This window comes from Beta vulgaris, chromosome 4 (genome assembly GCF_026745355.1).
Source record: "Beta vulgaris subsp. vulgaris cultivar EL10 chromosome 4, EL10.2, whole genome shotgun sequence".
NCBI classification, from domain to species: Eukaryota; Viridiplantae; Streptophyta; class Magnoliopsida; order Caryophyllales; family Amaranthaceae; genus Beta; species Beta vulgaris.
This window is the reverse complement of record NC_079205.1, coordinates 62,295,790-62,315,389: the sequence shown is the minus strand read 5'-3', so window position 1 is coordinate 62,315,389 and position 19,600 is coordinate 62,295,790. Positions and strand designations below refer to the sequence as shown.

General features: G+C 36.8%; 1 protein-coding gene and 1 long non-coding RNA gene across 2 annotated transcripts; one reads left to right on the top strand and one right to left on the bottom strand.

Moving 5' to 3' along the window:
* The first annotated feature begins 6,978 nt into the window (after nt 1–6,978).
* LOC125497076 (uncharacterized) lies at nt 6,979–8,356 on the top strand. Its single transcript, XM_048643690.2, has 2 exons — nt 6,979–7,960; nt 8,070–8,356. Exons 1-2 carry the CDS (start codon nt 7,090–7,092, stop codon nt 8,075–8,077), a joined length of 879 nt encoding a protein of 292 aa, XP_048499647.2. The 5' UTR covers nt 6,979–7,089; the 3' UTR covers nt 8,078–8,356.
* A 7,494-nt stretch (nt 8,357–15,850) lies between these two features.
* LOC125497078 (uncharacterized) lies at nt 15,851–18,305 on the bottom strand. The gene is made up of 3 exons (XR_008968892.1): nt 18,270–18,305; nt 18,098–18,185; nt 15,851–16,003 (listed from the first exon to the last, which is right to left on the bottom strand). It is a non-coding gene; the product is annotated as an uncharacterized LOC125497078 (long non-coding RNA).
* Between the last annotated feature and the right edge of the window lie 1,295 nt (nt 18,306–19,600).

Below are 19,600 nucleotides of genomic sequence, written 5' to 3'. Positions count from 1 at the left end.
ATATTATAGAATGAAGGTGATATATTTCATGACGTATTTTTAGTTTGTGGATTCTTCGAATTTCGTCGGCCAAGGACGATTGTTGTTCAGGAATCATTCAAAGATCTTGGCCAAATTCCCTTTAGTTGGTACTATTGTGGGTAAGATTAATTTCTTTTTCTTCACTTTATTCTATTTACATTTCCAATCTTTTTTGAGTAAGAGAGAAAGGGAAAGAGAAAATAATACTTTTTTCTTTTTATCGTAGATTTATTAATATTAACTTAAATCTTAAATTGCTCAACAGTCGGCGTTCAGATTTCCAACTACAAATAGTTGTGGATAAGGAAGATACATACAATTATGAAAAAGGTAGAACTACGTTACAAAAAAGGCGATAATATTTAGAGCGAGCTTTGGCTTGTATTACTCAAAATTTATGTTTTCGTATTTAACCATTTGGGAGAGCTATGTTTTTTTTGTGTTTGAGTTTGGGAAAACAATTAAACACTTGCCATTACGATATTTTGGGGTAGCGTGCGGGTAGCGCACGGTACAACAGCTAGTACATTAAAAATTGTTTAATGCTTAAGGTGTTGCTCCTTATTTATGATTCGGAAGTTTTTGTAAAAGGTGATAGTTAATTAATAACGAAGTAGGTCTTTCTTTTAAATCTCTAAGGTGCTATACTGATTTCAAGAAACTGGTTATGGGAATAAGATGAACTTTTATTGATAGTTTCCGGAAAACAGTAAAATAAAATGATAACTACAAGCTTTCGAGAGGCTTGCACTCTCCCAAGTCCCATTTACCAAACTGATCACTCAATTGTTAACAATATTCAGCATACCTCTCCCTTTCACTAATCTCTTGTATTTATAGAGCTAATGCACTTTCTTTCACTCCAAGCTAGCCTAATTATCATGTACTCCCTCCGTTTCCTAAAGATCTTCCCACTTACTGTTCCTACAGATACCAAGGGAAATGAAGTTACGTGGGGCATGGTGTGAGTAAAGTAGGAGAGAGAAAGGGGTTAAGATAAATTAACAAATAAAAAGGGGTTAAAGTAGGAGAGAGAAAGGGAGTAAAATTGAATTAATAAGTAATGGTGGACCATATGATAGTGACATGAGAGAGTAAATAGGGAAATTTGTTTTGTCAAATTAGGAATAAAGCAAAAGAGGGAAGATCTTTTGGAAACACCCTTAAACGGAAAGAGGGAAGATCTTTAGGAAACGGAGGGAGTACTTCCTATATTACCCCTTGCCTATACCCAATGCATAACATGCTCCTCAAAAATAACCTTCGATTGTGTATTAAGAAGTATAAAATATTTGATGATGTACAAGTACCCGGGAATTAATTGTGTGAGCTGTTTAGTCTGTTTCCATCTCTCAGACATTGACATTATCTGATGCTCTTTGCTATGAATTTTATCTTGCTCGTCTTATTCTAGATCATTCTGGTGTGGTCTTGATATTCTTCTACGGTCAATAGGAATTCAGCAAATTGTATTGTTGGCTTGGAGCTGCGAGTTGGAGGTGCCTAGCTTCATGCTGGAACATCTGATACACCATTGTAATGTCTGATTTACTTAACCAAGTGGTCTTGGCATAGTGGTTGCTCACTTTGTCCCTTAACCAATTGGTCGGGGGTTCGATCCTCAACCTTTGGGAATGGAAATAGATTCTTGGCCAGCCCTTTATCCTTAAGTGGAGCACCCGGGGCGAGGGGATTAGTCACTGCTATCGGCGGTGGATACCTTGGTTGTTTACCAAAAAAAAAAAAAAAGTCTGATTTACTTGGTGTTTGCGCAAAAAATGATCTATCTATACAAAGTTCACCTGGAGAAACTGATGTAAGCAACTTTCAATTAAGATCCTGGAGTGCAAGTCGACACTTTTCATTCTGATAGTTAGTGATACAATTACATCAGGGGTATGCCTGATCGCAGGTAAGCACATAAAGGGAGCTCATTTTTGTACAATGTGAAAAGATTATGCATGGAGTAACTTACATCCTTTAGAATGAGCGAATAGTTTTGGAGGTGGTCAGGTGGATTGTAAGATGAGCACAGGAAAGCAATTTTATGAATCATCTTTTTGAATTGTGATGATTATGTTTTACAGTTATAAGTTGAATTTGGTTTGATTTTTTGTTGCCTTTTCTATTAATCTGACTACGGGAGTAGTTTTACTTACAGACTACAGTCTATGTGAATGTATAATTTTTTGATTATTGATGCTTGAATTTTGTTGCCTATAAACAAGCATCATTATTCCTTGAGGAGAGGATTCTGCACCAATACCTACATACATAGTTTCATAAAACTTTGTCAGGAATAAGGTAGTTTTCTGATCGATTGTAACTGTAGATCTGACATATTCTCTACTGCTTAGTGCTTACTCTAAAATTTTGAAAGTTTTTAATGGGCATTGCATTGACATGTTGTAAGTTGATTGATATGTGTTGCCTAATAAAGTGTGTATTTGGCTTCGAAAAAGTAAATGAACGTTGCTGAATCTATCTCCTTGTATTTGCAGCCTTAGGGCTAAGGCTGCATAGTAGTAAATACGTGATACTTCTCAAATAAGTGGTAGCCCTGGTAGGCTATATTACTGAGCTTCAATTCAGGTAATCGTCCAACGATCTGAAGTCTCCCAATCTTTATTTCGGCTTATGTTCATTTATCATGTTTCATTAGTTCCTATTGACTCCGTAATCTTCACATTTATTGAAGCAAGAAATCTAGTCACTTGACATTTTTGTTGTGGCTAATGCGAGTTCCCTCACAGGAGGAGCTTTGGTTCTGTGCTCGAATTTATTTCACTTGCTGACTTGACTACTCGATCAGGATACAGGAGAAGGCCTAGTCTCGGAACAAATGCACGAATGATGCACCCTATTGCTGATAATATGGTCCATGTTCTTATTGCTAAGTTATCGTTGGTGCAATAACCATCAACATAGTGACAACATATTGAATTGAGATGCTCAAATCTCAATCAAGGACATTTTCTTGACATATGATTTATCTTCACTCAATTTTGAATAATATTGTCTTGCACTGTATGATATTTCAGGAGTGTTGCAAGTACTCCGAAACAAAAGAAATTTAGGTTTCATATTTGACCTTTCATGTGGTCTATGTCCAACTTCATTACTTTTAAATTTTTGATGTATGTATGCATTTTACTTCAAGGGTAACGTAGAGGATAAATAAAATTTTGAAAAACACTAACTCTAATACTTCATACGTTATGAAATAAACGAAATATTTCTTTCTAAAAGCTCTCAAATAAAAGAGGGGAAAACCATTTAATCTATTTTTGAATGAAGTATTTACAATAAATTTAATAATCCTAATAGTTTTAGATAAATCTAGACAAATGTTTGTAGTTAACTCAAATAATCAATAAATTGATTTGTCATCTCAGTAATTAGTGTTATTAATTAATATTATCTATTCTACTGTTTTTTTTTTTTTTGACAGGATGATCTATTCTACTGTTGGAAAATATGGGGAATATCGCTATCAAACACGAGACTCCAAATAGACACATTCATGATTCATCCATCTAAGTACATTCTTATGGCTTTTAATGGTAATCAAGAAATAGATGGTTTCTCCATTTTTTATTACTTGCATCATTTCCTCTTGTACAAGGACTATGGTGGGGACTGGGGAAAGAGATAAAAAAGGTACTCCGTGTGATAGGAGAGAGAAAGACAAAATGTATCGTCAAAAATAGATATGATGCTGATAGAGTATAAATTTATTCCTGGGGCTTCAACCATCAGCTTAAGCTTTTGGTTGAGTTGGTCCTTTGACATGGTACCAGAGCCAGCGTGACAAAAAGGTCACGGGTTCGAATCTCATCCACCCCTCCTTTCTCAGTGGAATATTTAGCGCCAGGTATGAGGGAGAACTGTGCTGCATCCACACTTCAAGCCCAAAGGGCTCTTGCGTGAGGGGGCGTGATAGACTATAAATCTAGTGAAAGTATTGGGTCAGATTGTCTGACTCGATGTGTTTGGTCGGACGGGCTGAGCCCAAATACTAAAATTCATTCCTCCTCCTCCTCTCTCCACAATTCTCCAACTACACGAAGACGAGCCGTTTATCTGTAAAGCAATGAAAAAATTTATTGTTTCTAAGATACAACTACAAGTAATGCAGAAAGTGCCGAGATCAGTTACTCATGCTTTAAAGCAAAAAGTTGGTTCTTGTTTCTAAGCTACAACTACACGAAGACCAGTTACTCATGCTTTAATGCAGAAAGTGCCGAGATCAACTACAAGTAGCCCTAGTTTCTAAGCTTCAAGTTATTGTTTTCATCCCCTTCCTTTCTTTGATGGTTGTGCTTCTATCTGTTCTTTCATTTAGACAACTATGATTGGTGTGCCGAGATCAACTACGATTGGTGTGGTTTCAAATATTGCGTCGCATGAATAATCAATACCACAGCACAACAATAGACACAGAGACACATGAAAGCATAATTACAGGAATGGTGAACCTTAAAAGATGAGGGGCAGAAAATATCTAATACCTTCAGGACCTCGAGCCATCAAAGCAAAGAATATATTATTAAGCCTTTTTCAGAAATATTTAGAGGTAAGCTACTTTCATTTAGAGGTAACTTACCTTCATTTAGAGGTAAATTACTTTCATTTATAGGTAACTTAATTACTTTCAGTTAGACCTAAGTTACTTTCCGTTAGACCTAAATTACTTTCAGTTAGACCTAAATTACTTTCATTTAGACCTAAGTTACTTTCATTTAGAGGTAACTTACTTTCATTTAGACCTAAGTTACTTTCAGTTAGACCTAAGTTACTTTCAGTTAGACCTAAGTTACTTTCATTTAGACCTAAGTTACTTTCATTTAGACTAACTGAAAAAAAAGTAAGACTAACTGAAAAAAACTTAAGACTAACTGGAAAAAACTTAAGACTAACTGAAAAAAAGTAAGACTAACTGACAAAAAAGAAGACTAACTGAAAAAAAATGAAAACTACCTGAAAAAAAAAATGAAGACCACATGAAGAAAAATAAAGACCAACTGAAACCCAAGTAAGTCTAACTAAAGCACAAGAACCAACTGAAAAAGAATGAAGACTACCTGAAAAAAAATGAAGACTACCTGGAAAACAATGAAGATTACCTGAAAAAAATAAAGACCAACTGAAACGCAAGTAAGTCTACCTGAAACGCAAGTAAGTCTACCTGAAATGCAAGTAAGTCTAACTGAAGTCGTCCGACGAGAATATTGTGTCGGACGAGTCCGACACAATACGAACTCCTAAATCTATTCCTGGGGCCTCAACCATCAGCTTAAGCTTTTGGTTGAGTTGGTCATTTGATATGGTATCAAGAGCCCGCGTGATAAAAAAGTCACGGGTTCGAATCTCATCAAGTAATAGAGAATTGCCGAAAATGGGAAACGATGCAAATAATAAAAAAATGGAGGAAGTAAAGTACGATGATACTAATTTGACTACACGATTCAAATAAAATAACTTGTTTCGTTCTTTCTACTAAACATCAAATCATCAACATTCATAAAATCAATCACAATAATAGCTCATCACTAGGCAAATATTAGACACGCATGACACAACAATTCCACACTTGGGTGAAAAGGGGGAAATATAAGAAATATTTAAAGAAAAAATACGAACAATTTCAAATCTCTATTTTATATGGGAAGAGGGGTAGGACACCAAAATATTAAAAACCTCATTTTACCCTCATTACATCTCTATTCTAACTACCCACTTTAATTAAAAAAAATAAAAGGAAACTACCTAATTAATTTAAAAAATAAAGAAAGACATTACCAAAAAAAACCATCAACAATTCAAATATCCGTAATTTATTAGATATAATAAAAAATTAATTTAATTTTTTACATTTTCTAAAAAAATTATTTTTTTACGTATTTTCGCACGCATTGCGTGCATATAAAAACCAGTAAATACTAACAGTAAATAGTTATATAAATCTTAAACTACGTTATCCCTGCCCAAACCCTAAACTTTAGAAACCTATAAGTCATAGCCAACATCAAGTCTTCGGCTTCCCCTCAATCCGTAGAATTTTCACGTTTACAAGGAAATTGCCATCTCTCTCTGCAAATTAGAGATCACATATTACAATTTATTACAGATTACAATTTACAGATTATAGATTATAGATTATAGATTACGGGTTCATATTCATCCACTCAAAGTTACCTTTCGAAGAAAGAAATTGAAGAATTTCCTGGACAATTCCATAAAATCCAAGGTTTATTTAAGCTAATTACATAGTTATGCTCTAAGATTTTAATATTTTCTGTAACTATTTGAATACGAATTCAACAAAATCCATACTTTAGGGGGTTCATGGGATACGCATTACGCCATTGATTGTTGAGCTGTTTATATGGTGCTGAGGTTTTAGATTGATTTCTTAGGGTAAAATTGAATAAAGTTTGCAACTTTTAATCTGTTTAGCAAATTGCGTGTTTCTTTGCTTGTAGATATTTATTACTTGAGTAATTATCTACATTAATTTGGCGAATTGTGGAAGCTTGTTTAGTTCTGTTTTGCCAATCATAAGTTTTCACATATGGATTGTCTGAATAAAGAAGAAAGATGGATGTCCAAATGTAAGGCTATTAGTCGTAGTAAATTGCCTGAGCTACCAGATGAAATTTGGATTCAGATTATGTTGAAACTGCCTATTAAGTCTCTTCATATATGCAAATGTGTATCCAAGACATGGCACTCGCATGTCTTGCACATTTTCGAGACCCAGAAGGGATTAGAGCTTCCTCCTTGTGGCATTTTATTCCACATTTTGCGTACTCCTGGTGGTTTTGGTTATGATAATGAGAATGATGTAAAGCGAGAGTTCGATTTGGGTTATTTATCCCTTGGTGACTACAAGATTACAAAGTGGTCCAAGGATGATCAAACCGAAAGTGCTACCTAGAATATGACTGACCATCAAATACCCATGGAGATTATCATAACGGTAATACTAGTGGATTGTTGCTGGGTAACTTAACTATAAAATTTGGCGGCTGGATCTCAAATGCCAAAAAATACAGGTTATGGAACATGCACCGTGGCTTGATGCTTAGCATCGTCGATCCTCATACTTATCATGTATACAACCCTGCCACCAATGAGGTTTTTGTCCTACCTAAGTCTCCTTCTCAACTTTCCAGATATCAACCCACTGAGCAAGTAGCCATCATTAATTTTTCAGATTGTCTTTTTTCTACTGAATGTAATTTCAGGGTCATTAGTTTTTCCAAGGACACAAGAACAGAGAAAAGCATGGTATTGGTTGAGATTTATTCTTCTAACAAGCATCAATGGTCTGCGTCAGAGTTCCCCCTTGAAAAGGAAGTCTATTTAGAAAGATGGAATGTGTCTGGTGCTGTGTTTCTGGATAGCACCTTATATTTCATGACGAACAAGAGACATGTTGTGGCAGTTCAATTCCATTCGAGGGACGAAGTAAGCCTTTACTCTATACGCCTGCCTTCTTGTATCAAAAGGGGCTTTGTTAAATCACAATTGGATGTCTCTCAAGGATGTCTTTATCTTTCCAACCGTAAGTTTCCGAACCTATGGATTTGGAAACACGATGGAAGATCAACAGATTCTGATCCTTGGATCCCGCAGCTTATATTCAAGAAATCGGGTACTTCTGTATGCCAACCAGTTGTTGAGAAATTTTTTCGTCAAGTTGCGAGAGAACATATTTCTCCATATATCATAATCATCCATCCTGAGGAACCGGTTGTTTTCATTGACGTGGAATCATCCATCTTTGCATTCCATCTTGTTAATGGTACTGTTGAGAAGATTGCTGAGCGTTCTAAGGAAGATATTCTTTTGGTGGGTACTGCCTTCATATATTCTCCATGCTTTGCCTCATTGAAGCGTCTAAAGCCAACAAATCCAGATCGTTGTGATCAATGTACGAGATATGTATTCTCTTATGGTTTGCACATTGCTAACTCTGGTAGATTATATCTTGTGTTAGTGATGACTTTATATTTTCTTAGCGGGATCCTTGCCTTGTGCAGCTAGTTGACCGAGGATCTTGTCTGATACTTCTGAAGAGGACAACAAAGGCAACTGAAGAAGACTGATGCATGTAACTAGTATTCCTGATATAGCATTCTAGACTTGCTGGTCCAAACTATTTTGAAGGCGCACCTTCATTTTTTATGAAGACATTGAATTATCATCTAATTATACTATATTTGTTCGAACTTTTTTGATACTATGCATTTTTATATATCCAAGACCCATTGAGATTGGTCTTTGTTAATGTAATATAGTGGATATGTGATGATTTTTTCCTTCACAATTGATTGGCCTGAAGATGCTTTCCTTGGACCAACAGTCTTAGTTCTTAATGTCTAATCGTAGGCATTCCCATGAAGAGTTTGAAACTTGAAAGAGATGCTCATCCTTGTTCTTGATTGAATGTTGCCTAGATCTGTTTCTTCTTTGGTTGCTGATATGCTCTTTTGCGCTGTTACAACCATCTTTCCTTCTCTTGTTTCTTGGATTAGTTTTTACCCATTTAGTTCTCATGATAGGTTCATGGTTTACATCAATTTTATTGTTTGGTTAGTATTCTTTATGGACTACCTAATTATCGTGCAACCTAATTTTTTTGACGTATCCTGTCTAACAAAGACATTCTACTAGATATTTGGACTGTTTCACAAACTACATTGGTATGAATTAAGATGCCAAACCTACGCACAAATTAAAGATGCTTGGGATTTTAGGAAGGCAGAGCTGACTGGCTTGCCCTTTGAGATAATGCTGATAAAATAATTGAGTTATTTTTGGGAATTGTGCAAAAAAAAAACTGTCAGTCAGGTTATATAACTTTTGCGACCATGCTACAAGAAAAAAACGCCAAGGGGATGGCTGAAGCTGCAGAAAAAATCGAGGCAAAGATGTTGTCCATGCAAAACTGCTGAGGTCTGTCCTTACTTTTATGTTTTAGTCATTTTGGGTCATGTTATACATCGTATGATATATCCTTCTGACATAAGTTTTATGAACTCATCAGATTCTCTGTGATTTAAACTCAACCTCAGCTGCTCGGGTGCTATTGTACGTTTCTCCTGGTAACTACCTTGGGGTAATGCTCACCTGTTTTTCCTTTTTTCTTTGGCATAGCTGATAGTAACATTTCATGAACACTTTGTTAATACTTGAGAACCATTTTTGAGCCAAGGATTTCCAGTTCAAACTACAACTGTTGGAAAAGGCTTAGGCATCTGTGTATGTTGTTCCCACTTAATCACTGATCTAGCTTTCTTGACTTTCCCTGAAATTTCAGTACCAATTGGTGGCTTATTAATAATCCTTTTCTGCCTACATATTTCAGAGGATAAAGTTTTACTACTTGTACTTATTACATGTGTTAGATTAAGAAGAGCGAGCTACAGAAAATTCCTTATGAGATTGACTTGAAACCCTAATTGGGAATGAACAAAGTCTGTGCTCTTTGCCTCGCAGTATAGGTTTAGGGTTGTTCAGCTGTTTAGCTTGTGCTCTTTAATATAAGAGTTTCTTGTGGAGAAGTTGCTTTTGGAGTGCTTCTTCTCAACTGATTTTGATCTACACTAGTGGTGTCATTGTTGGAGGTCTTGAAGCACTATGTAGTTCTTGTGCTCCCACACCTGAAATTGTTGGTGCTGTCATGTTATTGCGGAACAATAGATCCCTGATCAGGGTAAGAAAAGTTGTTGTGTTTGCTTCTATACTCTACTCTGTAGTGAGGTATCTAGGCTTTGTGTTTCGCACATTATTAGTTTGTTGTCAACTTTTCATCCAGCATATTTATTCATGAATATTCTAGTGATCAAGGTTTACACAATATGCTCAAATTTTGTGCTGTTGTAGGAAATAAACTTCCAAAGTGAAGGATCAATATTGCACTATGCCAAATACTTGAGCGTTGTACATTACCCGAGTTGTGGAATCCATTGAAATTATCATGCGACTTCCAAAGAGCACATGCTGAGGTTGATGACTTTAATGTTCATAATAGATGGAAAAAGCGTGGACTTGCTATGGTTCCCACAAAATTTGGCATCTCATTTACAACTAAGTTTATGAACCAGATAATGTCTTCTGTTATAGACATCATCTCAGTGCTATAATTTTTTTGTTGTTGTAGGCTTGTAGCCTTAGTATGATCCAGGCATGGCAATGCAGGCTTTCTTGGTTTTACATATGAGACGGTATCAATGCACACAAGATCATCTTTGTTGTCCCTGTTTACATCTTCAATTTCGCTTCAATGTTTGTTTAGCATAGTGTTGAACTTATGTTTGTATTTTAAACAAAAAGATTGCGCTGTTAGGACTTCAGAATTGATATCAGCATTCACTGATGTTGAAATTGGTAGATAGAAAAAGTTTTAACCACCAAGATGAAATGGTTAAATTTGATGGATAATATGTGCATTCAGCAAATAAAATCAAGGTCCTAACCTAAATTTTCCGGAACTTTTTTGACCGAATATAAGGTGCAATGTGCAAACACTTCTTGACCAAATCTAGGTGCTCTCCCATTCTAAAATATAAGAATCAGATCCCTGGATCATTACTTAGATCCCTCTTTGCAGGTATGAGCAACATACCAACTGGCAACTTGTAGCTCTCTTATAACGCCAATTGATCTTTGAGATCAGTACCACATCCTTACATCCTGACTGTGTTCCGTATTGACAATGGGGGTCTTTCTTAATACTTCTTGACCAAGTCAAGGTGTTCTGCCATTCTAAAATACAAGAATCAGATCCCTGGGTCAGTACTTGGATCCCTGACTGCAAGTATGAGCGATATACCAACTGAGAAACCAGTAGCTCTCTTTCAACACATGCAATGCTGGTTTAATAGTTTATCTTCATCGTGTGGATTTCAACACTTCTGATTTTTCTCTAATTCTTTGGTAGATAGGAAATGCATGCTGGTTTGATACTTAATCTCGGCATGTAACAGTTCCTATTTTCATTCGGTTTATGTAAATAATGTGCTATATCTAACACATGCAATTAGGGTATTACTAGTTGTTGCTTTACAAAGATAACCTCTATTAACTCGAGGTCAAGTATTTTGAACTTTGACCAGTAATTAATCTACATATCAAATTCATTTCAAATCGAAATTCAAAAAAAATTTCATTATGACAATCCTTGTAAAGATATTTATATAGTGAGTTAAAATTTGAAATTAATACAGATGGAATCTATCTAAAGAGTGACGTATATGTAATAGACCGGAAATGAGGAAGAAGATGATTTGGGGGAAATCCATAATATTAGCAATGCTAGAAAATCATCACTAAGGAGATTACAACCCCAGGCCTTTGAGTGGCTGGACACTTCGACTAAAAACTAAACAAATAAAAATAAATGAAATGTATTTCCACTTATTTTCGTTTTAGCTGACAACCTCTATATATAGCCTTTTGACTTCCTTCTAACAAGCTCATTTCCCCCTCCCCCAATCTTACTCTAACCAGCTTATTTGCAGTGCCCAAAGTGTCCCCCTGTCCCTAAACTTGATGGATTGCAGTATGTCTTTAGAGTGAGAAGGGAGAGGAGATAGTTCTCTTGTTTATTAGTTGATTGAATTGAATGCAGGTGCTCTTGTTCAAGTTTATACTGATGGCACGGGTACTAGTTACCCATGAAGGTGTCGAGATGGGACAAGGCTTGCATACAAAAATTGCCTAGATTGCTGCTTCTGCTTTTGATGTTCCTCTTAGCTCTATATTCATATTAGAGACTAGTACAGACAAGGTAACAATGCAGCAGAAATTGTCTCATTTTCATTCATACTACCCGACAATTCATTAACAGTGTGGAAAAGAATATTCTAGAGCCTTAGAATCCACTGAACTGCATTCATGTTTAAGCATTATTTATGTACAAACATTGCTCCGTATTACTGATTCCTCAACATGGAATCCTCAGCCTGAGGGAGAACTAACGAACGAAGAATTGGACCCCTCCGCAGCAGGAGCCGATTCTCCACTCTCATCTGATGTGACATACACCACAGCGTCCCCATCAGCTTCAACCTCTCGATTCAGCATGAGAGAGTAGTTTTCTTTCGTCAGCTTCTTCTCGGCCAGTCGCCTGTCCTTCTTCTCCTTGTACCTCAGCTTCTTCTCCTCTTTCCTCTCCTTTACCTCCTGATATCTCTTCCCCTTCTTTCTAGCTGCGGCTTCTCTCTTCTCCTGAGCAATCTGTTCAGTTGTTTTACCGTCCATCTATCAAAAGTTGTTTAGTTTAGAAATGAACAGCCTAATAACTAAATCTTTAATCATTCATTACACCTGTAAATACTAAAGCTTACCTATCTAATACTTGGAGGCCCAATTCTTAGCCCCGTTTCTGAGATTTTTGAGGCCCAATGGCGAGCCTATATATTAGGGCCCTGGTTATGTCCAAGTTTTTTTAATGTTTTATTTTTCGGTCCAAATTTTTTTTGAAAGAGACGTTAAAATAAGGAGGTAAGTATTTGATCATTTAATATGTCAATTAGAAATCCAAAAAAAGATATTGAAAAGATGCACAATTAAATGATTAATAAAGAAATTACAAATAAAGTTACAACTATTCATTTCTAGAAGGACCAAAGGCAGAAAAATTTAACCTGGACCAAAATAAAGTGATAAAAAATAATTTATATTAGATAATATCAAAATTTTATTGAAAAAAATTATGGAGGAAAGGTCTTCTTTTTAATTAATTTGCTTTGCACTATTTGTAGTAGTTTCTCCTAATCAATGTATCAAATTCGTAGCAGTTATGACGACGCCGAGAAGAATCTTAGGAAGAAAAACCATTATGACATGCTGAATCGAGAGGCTAAATCTGACGGGGACGTTGTGGTTCATGGTGAATACTTCTCTGAGAATGTCCCATCAGATGAGAGTGGAGAAGAACCACCATCGGCTCCTGCTGCGGAGTGTTCGGATTCTTCGGTCGTTAGCGAGAGTAGTTCTACGCTGGAGTTTGCATAATATATGTCTTCTATGTATATCAGTTTGCATAATATATAATGGAGTTAATATACAAACTATACAGCTAACATTATAGCTAACAAAGAGGCAACGTATGATACTATCCTATTATACATTAATCAACGTAGATTGTCAAGATAACACAAATCACTAAATAATACAAGAATATATATTTACAGAATATTCCAGTATTCTAATATATATATATATATATAATTTATATATATATATAATATATATATAATATAAATATATATAATATATATATATATATATATATATATATATATATATATATATATATATATATATATATATATATTCTAATCGTTTCTGCTGCTTTTTCCGGAGCTCCACTCTACTCCAAAACAGAATTGTTTAGATTTACTTGCTATACTCTAAATATCCTTATTTTTGTGGGTTGTCATCTCAGAAGAAGATACCATGGACATTGAGAGGTACTCTGATAAGGCCAATGGTACTAGTAGATTTGGACGGGAGTCACTTACTGATTATCTAAAACTTGAACCTGGAAATTTTCCTCAAGAACTTGTTGAAGGTTAGTGAACAAAAAGTAAAATAACCTAGTTTATGATGTCCATGCTTCTTCGGATTCAAATATAACCGATCTCTTTATTTATTCTCAAGGTTGGTTGACAAGTTACGAAGAAGAAGGTGCAATGGAATTCAAAAAGAGGTACTTTATTCAAGATAGTTTTGCTAATTTACTGTTTTCTTGTCAACATGTCACTACTCAAAATACTCATTAGTCAGGTTTTTAGTTTTTTGGTCACTTTTAGGCCAACTGACTGCTAAATTGCTCACTAGTTTCTTGGCAAACTCTGAGCTGACAGCCCTATGTTGCTTCAAACATTTGTAATATATGTTGGATTATTATGGAACACGAAGTAGCAATTGACAAAACCCCAATCATTTTTTGTGGCTTTCTTGCCCGTGATTATACACCTATAAGTCCTTTACATACACCAGTCTGTCTACACTGTTCTAATCAAGTTTAAGTTGAAATCACTCTGTTAATGCGGTTGGATCTCAAATGCCAAAAAATACCGTTTATGGAATATGCACCGTGGCTTGATGCTTAGCATCGTCGATTTTCATACTTATCATGTATTCAACCCTGCCACCAATGAGGTCTTAAATTTAGGTACATTCACGTAAAATATAATTTGCAAAGCATTAAACCATCTTTTTTTTTTTCCTCGTGCTTTAATTAAGATTAGGTACTGATGAAAATGCAATAATTTCATTGTTGGGTCATCAAATGCTTGTCAAATAAAGCTAATCAAACTAGCTTATAAAGAAGTATATCAAGAGGATCTCTTAATCAGCTTAAGTGTGAAATTATATTATTGAGCTTGAAATATACATCAAAATAAGACCTATTTATCTAAATATATACTACACTTTCAACATAAGCATTTACTAAATTATGGTGAATCTATTTCTTATCAAAAGATTATTGCATTGAAAACTAAAAAAAGCTTAAGAATATAGAAGTATTTTTGTAAAGGTTAGGATATATTTTGAAAAAGATAAAAAAAATTAAAGAGCATAAAGAAAAGGATAAAGAAAAATGATAACTATTTTGTGTGATAGAATTTTACCATTGGCCAAAAAACGTTTATAATCTAAGCCACAGGCAGAAGATGAAGCCATGTGTGAGAAGATGAAGCCATGTGTGATACCCTAGTCAGATGGATGCAAATGTGGTTCAAAAGGGTTGTTATATGCTATGGAACGTTTGGGTTGAAAGAAACAAGAGAGTCTTTGAGCATACAAGTCACCCTGCCACTGTTGTGGGCCAGAGAATTATGAGACAAGTTGATGATTTTAATAACTATGCTGTGAGGATTTATGGAGGAGTGCGCCCCCCTGTGGCTCCGAGCCCAAGCCGATGGTATGCTCCCCCGATTGGCGCTATTAAATTGAACACGGATGCAAGTTTGGCCGAGGAAGGATGGGTGGGACTTGGAGTGATAGCCCGCGACTCGGAAGGTAAGGTTTTGCTGCAACTAGACGTGTGCGTGCCTACTGGCCTCCCGAGGTAGCTGAATGCAAGGCCATTTACATGGCAACCCGCTTGGCCAAAGCCCATGGGTGTGGTGATGTGATTTTTGAATCCGACTCTCTGGTAGTAACGAATAGGTTAACGAAAACAGCAATTTTCTTCTCATATTTGGATGCAATACTTGGGGACATTCTTTCTATGTGTAATGCATTTTCTTCTGTTTCTTTTTCTCATCTTAAAAGGGATGGGAATACTGTTGCCCATAACCTTGCTAGAGTTGTGCCTTTTGGTGTCGAACAATGTTGGGAGCATCAGTGTCCTAGTACTGTCACATCTTATGTACTTATGGACACTTTGTCCCTTTGATTAATGCACTTCTCTTTCCCCTCAAAAAAAAAAAAATCTAAGCCACAGGCAAAACAGCATGCCTAACATTCGTCGCCAAACGCATCTACCAAAAAACAGAACAAATTCATCCACACAGACAACAAAACGGCATGTACAAGATTTAAACTTGTAGGTGCATTGGTGCATAGCCACATTAGTTTCTAAACAAGCACATTTCAATGATTTATACAACTATAGACAAGGCCAGGGGTGATTGAGTGAACGATCCCCAACGACAAAACTGATCAATCAAACTTGCCGATAAAAGAACTAATCTGCTCTAAAAGCCGCTACAGGGTGAGAGAGAGATGACTGCAATGAACTTTGACGCAGACGCAAAAACTGATATCGACTTTCCATAATAGCCAAATGTACAACCATCAATGTACTTCCTGCGGTTGCGACCTCTTTCATCCGGATCTGAAATACGAGGCCTTTGCCAGAATTCTACCATGTTTGACATTAAAGATCTTCAGTCCATGGAGAGCTTGTTTCTGCAGTTTCGTCCTCACTAAACTCGATGGCAATTCTGTTGATCTGCAAGGAACAAAACCCAGTTATTGGAGAAGCAGGAAGAATTAGTTGAACAAGAAAAGAAAGATTTTCCAAGTAGGTTGCTGATTTGCTGCAAAGAGTATATATAAGCTCAATTAAGTACATACATCCTGTGCTCCAAAATTATTGCAACACAATTTTTTAGTAGTTCTTTAATTAATACGACACTTTCGTACACAGTCAAAAAAAATATATAACCACACATGGGATCACTTACACACACTAACATATATTCATACAACACCCCACTTCCACCTCCCTCCTACATATTTGTGCCAAGGGTAAGTGGTGCAATAATTTTGGAGCGGAAGAAGTATAATATTATATGAACAACAAAATAAAGCAATGTTTTTTTTTTGACGGGAAAACAACCAGGAACCATAATATTAAGGAATTAAAACCTTGTCCGCCCAGACAAGAGAAAGAAGTTCAGGAGGATGATCCTCTAGCCACACTCTCATCTCTTCGAAAGAAAGAGAGAGTTTCGCCATAGAGTGAGCCACCCTATTACACAATCTATTAGCAAAAGAAAATGCACAAAACGAAAACAAGTTCGAGATAGCTAAAATATCGTTAACAACTACTTGAGTTACAGTCCGAGCCTGCTGTCCATGCAGCATCCTAATCACATTCAAGCAATCCGATTCCACTTCAAGGTTCCTGAGTCCCGCATCAAAGGCAGTTTGCAATCCGAATAGAATAGCTCGCGCTTCGGCCTCTTCGGGAGATGAGACACCATGTAATATGACCCCTGCAGCTAATAATACATCGCCAACCCCATCGCGGATAATAACCCCCGCCCCACAATTACCTTCCTTCACTGCAGCGTCCGAGTTAAGTTTACCATAGCCATGACTCGGCTTTCGCCAGTGATGCAGCACCTCTTCTTCATTAGGAATGTTAGACTGATCACGCAAGGCAGCAGCAGCATAATCCTCCATTATTTTAAGAGCTCGATCACACGCTTCATAATGGTTGGTCTTTTGATGATCGAACACCCACCTATTTCTAGTATTCCATAGTTGCCACATTACCATCATTAAGATCTCCCATGCTTTCACCTCCGCACATTTTTCTACCCACTCGCAACACCACTCAGCCAAAGATGACTGTTGCATCCCCACACATTCGAGTCTAAGCGGAGATACACGCCAAACCAGCTGGCTTTCACAACATTGCAGGACCAAATGTTCAACACTTTTAGATTCTTCCCCACATCGCGGACAGTAAGGATCAATTCTCAGCCCTCTTTCCATCAGTTTCCTCCTCGTAGGGAGGCTATTAGTGACCGCTCTCCAAACAAAATGTTTAACTTTTTGAGGGACTTGTGCACCCCATATTTTCTTCCAAAGCTTCTTAGATGCGTCCCCCCTCGAGCCTCCAACATTGCCACTCCTTCTCTCCATCTCCAAATGGTACGCACTACGCACACTAAACTCCCCATTTTTTGTATAGTGCCAACTCAGAACATCCGGACTCCCGCTATCTCCACAACGAACTCTCTCAATAGCGCTCAGCTCTTCCGCAGACACCACCTGAGCCAGTTCTGCCCTCCGCCATCCCCCACCTACATCAGTAAGCCACATTGCTACAGAATCATCTTCATGACCCTCAGGAGGACATGAAAAGATGCGTCCCCCCGGAAGAGTAGGGACCCATTGGTCCTTCCAGAATCGAACATTATCACCTTTTCCAATAATCCATCGTGTGCCGTGAGCGAGCAACCTTCGTGCCCCCAAAATAGATCTCCACGTACAGCTAGAGTTGGGTGAAAGTTTGGCGTCCCAAAAAGTCGTTCGAGGGAAATATTTTCCTTTCAACACTCGAGCGGCCAGTGAGTCCGGGTTAGTCACAATACGCCACTTTCGTACACAGTCAAAAAAATATATAACCACACATGGGATCACTTACACACACTAACATATATTCATACAACACCCCACTTCCACCTCCCTCCTACATATTTGTGCCAAGGGTAAGTGGTGCAATAATTTTGGAGCGGAAGAAGTATAATATTATATGAACAACAAAATAAAGCAATGTTATGATTAGATAAAGAAGCTATTTTTGCCTCACCCTTTTATCTGTCTTGACCACTGTGGCGGCTCTTGAGATCTGATGCTAAAATCTTCCTGCCAAAAATCCTCTTTGCCATCTTGCCAGCCTTCAGATGCATATGGAGAACTTAATAATCACATGCAAGATATAAACAAATTAACAAAAATATATATTGGTGACAAAAACTCACTCTAAGCTCATTTGTCGGACGCATCTTCAATTTGATGAATCATGGGTTCACCTATCGACTTTCTGTCCGCATAAAGTTCTTCATCCTGCCAATTGTCATTCCTTAAAATATTCAATCTTAAATATCCACGCTCACAAATTACATATGCTAACAATAGTTTAATGAGAAAGATGTGTGGTTATGATCACACCTTCTTCATCCTGCTAGGTGGTACTCTATCCTCTTTAACCATGGGGTCCTTGTGCCTAACTGGTACAGCAGAGATCTGGAATCGATTCGTTCTCTTCTGCGAACAGCCACGGAATTCCCTTATCAGAATTATGCCACCAAGGCTCTTCCGGTTCATTGGTAAATTTTCTGCCATAGGAATCGATCCCGTGCCTGGGGTTTCATGCTTGTGCTGGATATTGTGGTTCACACTACCATCATAATCTGGATTTTCTCTAGCAGGGTAAGAATCCGCACAAAAAGAAGACTTCTGGACTGGGAAAGCACGACCGTTATTAGGGAAAGGTGATTTTTGTTTAGGTTGGCGGTAAGCAAAACTGTCGGGGTCAGACTTATGCAAGGATCTGTAGTCTGTAGGAGCAACATACTTGTCCTGATTTCGTATCTACAAACAATATACCTATCAGTTTGCAAATTCAGGAAGTAATATATTTCAATATGCATACATATTCCACAGTGCCTGCCCACAGACACGCATGGGGCGAGGAGATTAAGCATTTTAAGGTATTGTTACAGGTATCTTGTGGAAACTCAATGTCATTAGATAAAAAAATCACTAGTACCTTTTTCTTGAAACATAGTAATTCGGTATATAACTTGTAAAAGATACTCAACTAGAAAGAAGCAATAAATATAGTTCTATTCCCCTTTCCTATTATTAATCTAGGAAAAGCTTCACTTTCAGCTATTTAGCTGCATACCAGTATCATTGACCCAGAAGAAAGAAAAGAGAACAGATAAAAATGCATTATACCCCCTCAAAAGAGAATTGTAATATGTAAGTAATATTATGTTGAGAGCATCTGAGCATGTAACCAAAGATACTTCATTCCAGTTCTAATATTTTACCCTAATATCCTCACAAAACTACAGAGTTTTTCCCTCATCAGAAATTTCAGATGACCTGCTGTTGATATAGAATAATTTATGAACTGGAACCTCCCAACCAGTTCTATCTAAGAAGCTAAGATTACAAACAGCAACCACCAGTTGAATAAGAACCCAAGAAACTGGTTTCTTAAAAAGGAATCATAACCAAGTATATCGTAACCAAGTATATCATAACCAAGTATATCATAACCAAGTATATCACTCTTATTCTT

Excerpts from the sequence above, each read along its gene's own strand:
- LOC125497076 (XM_048643690.2), top strand. The coding sequence starts at position 7,090 with ATGCACCGTGGCTTGATGCTTAGCATCGTCGATCCTCATACTTATCAT.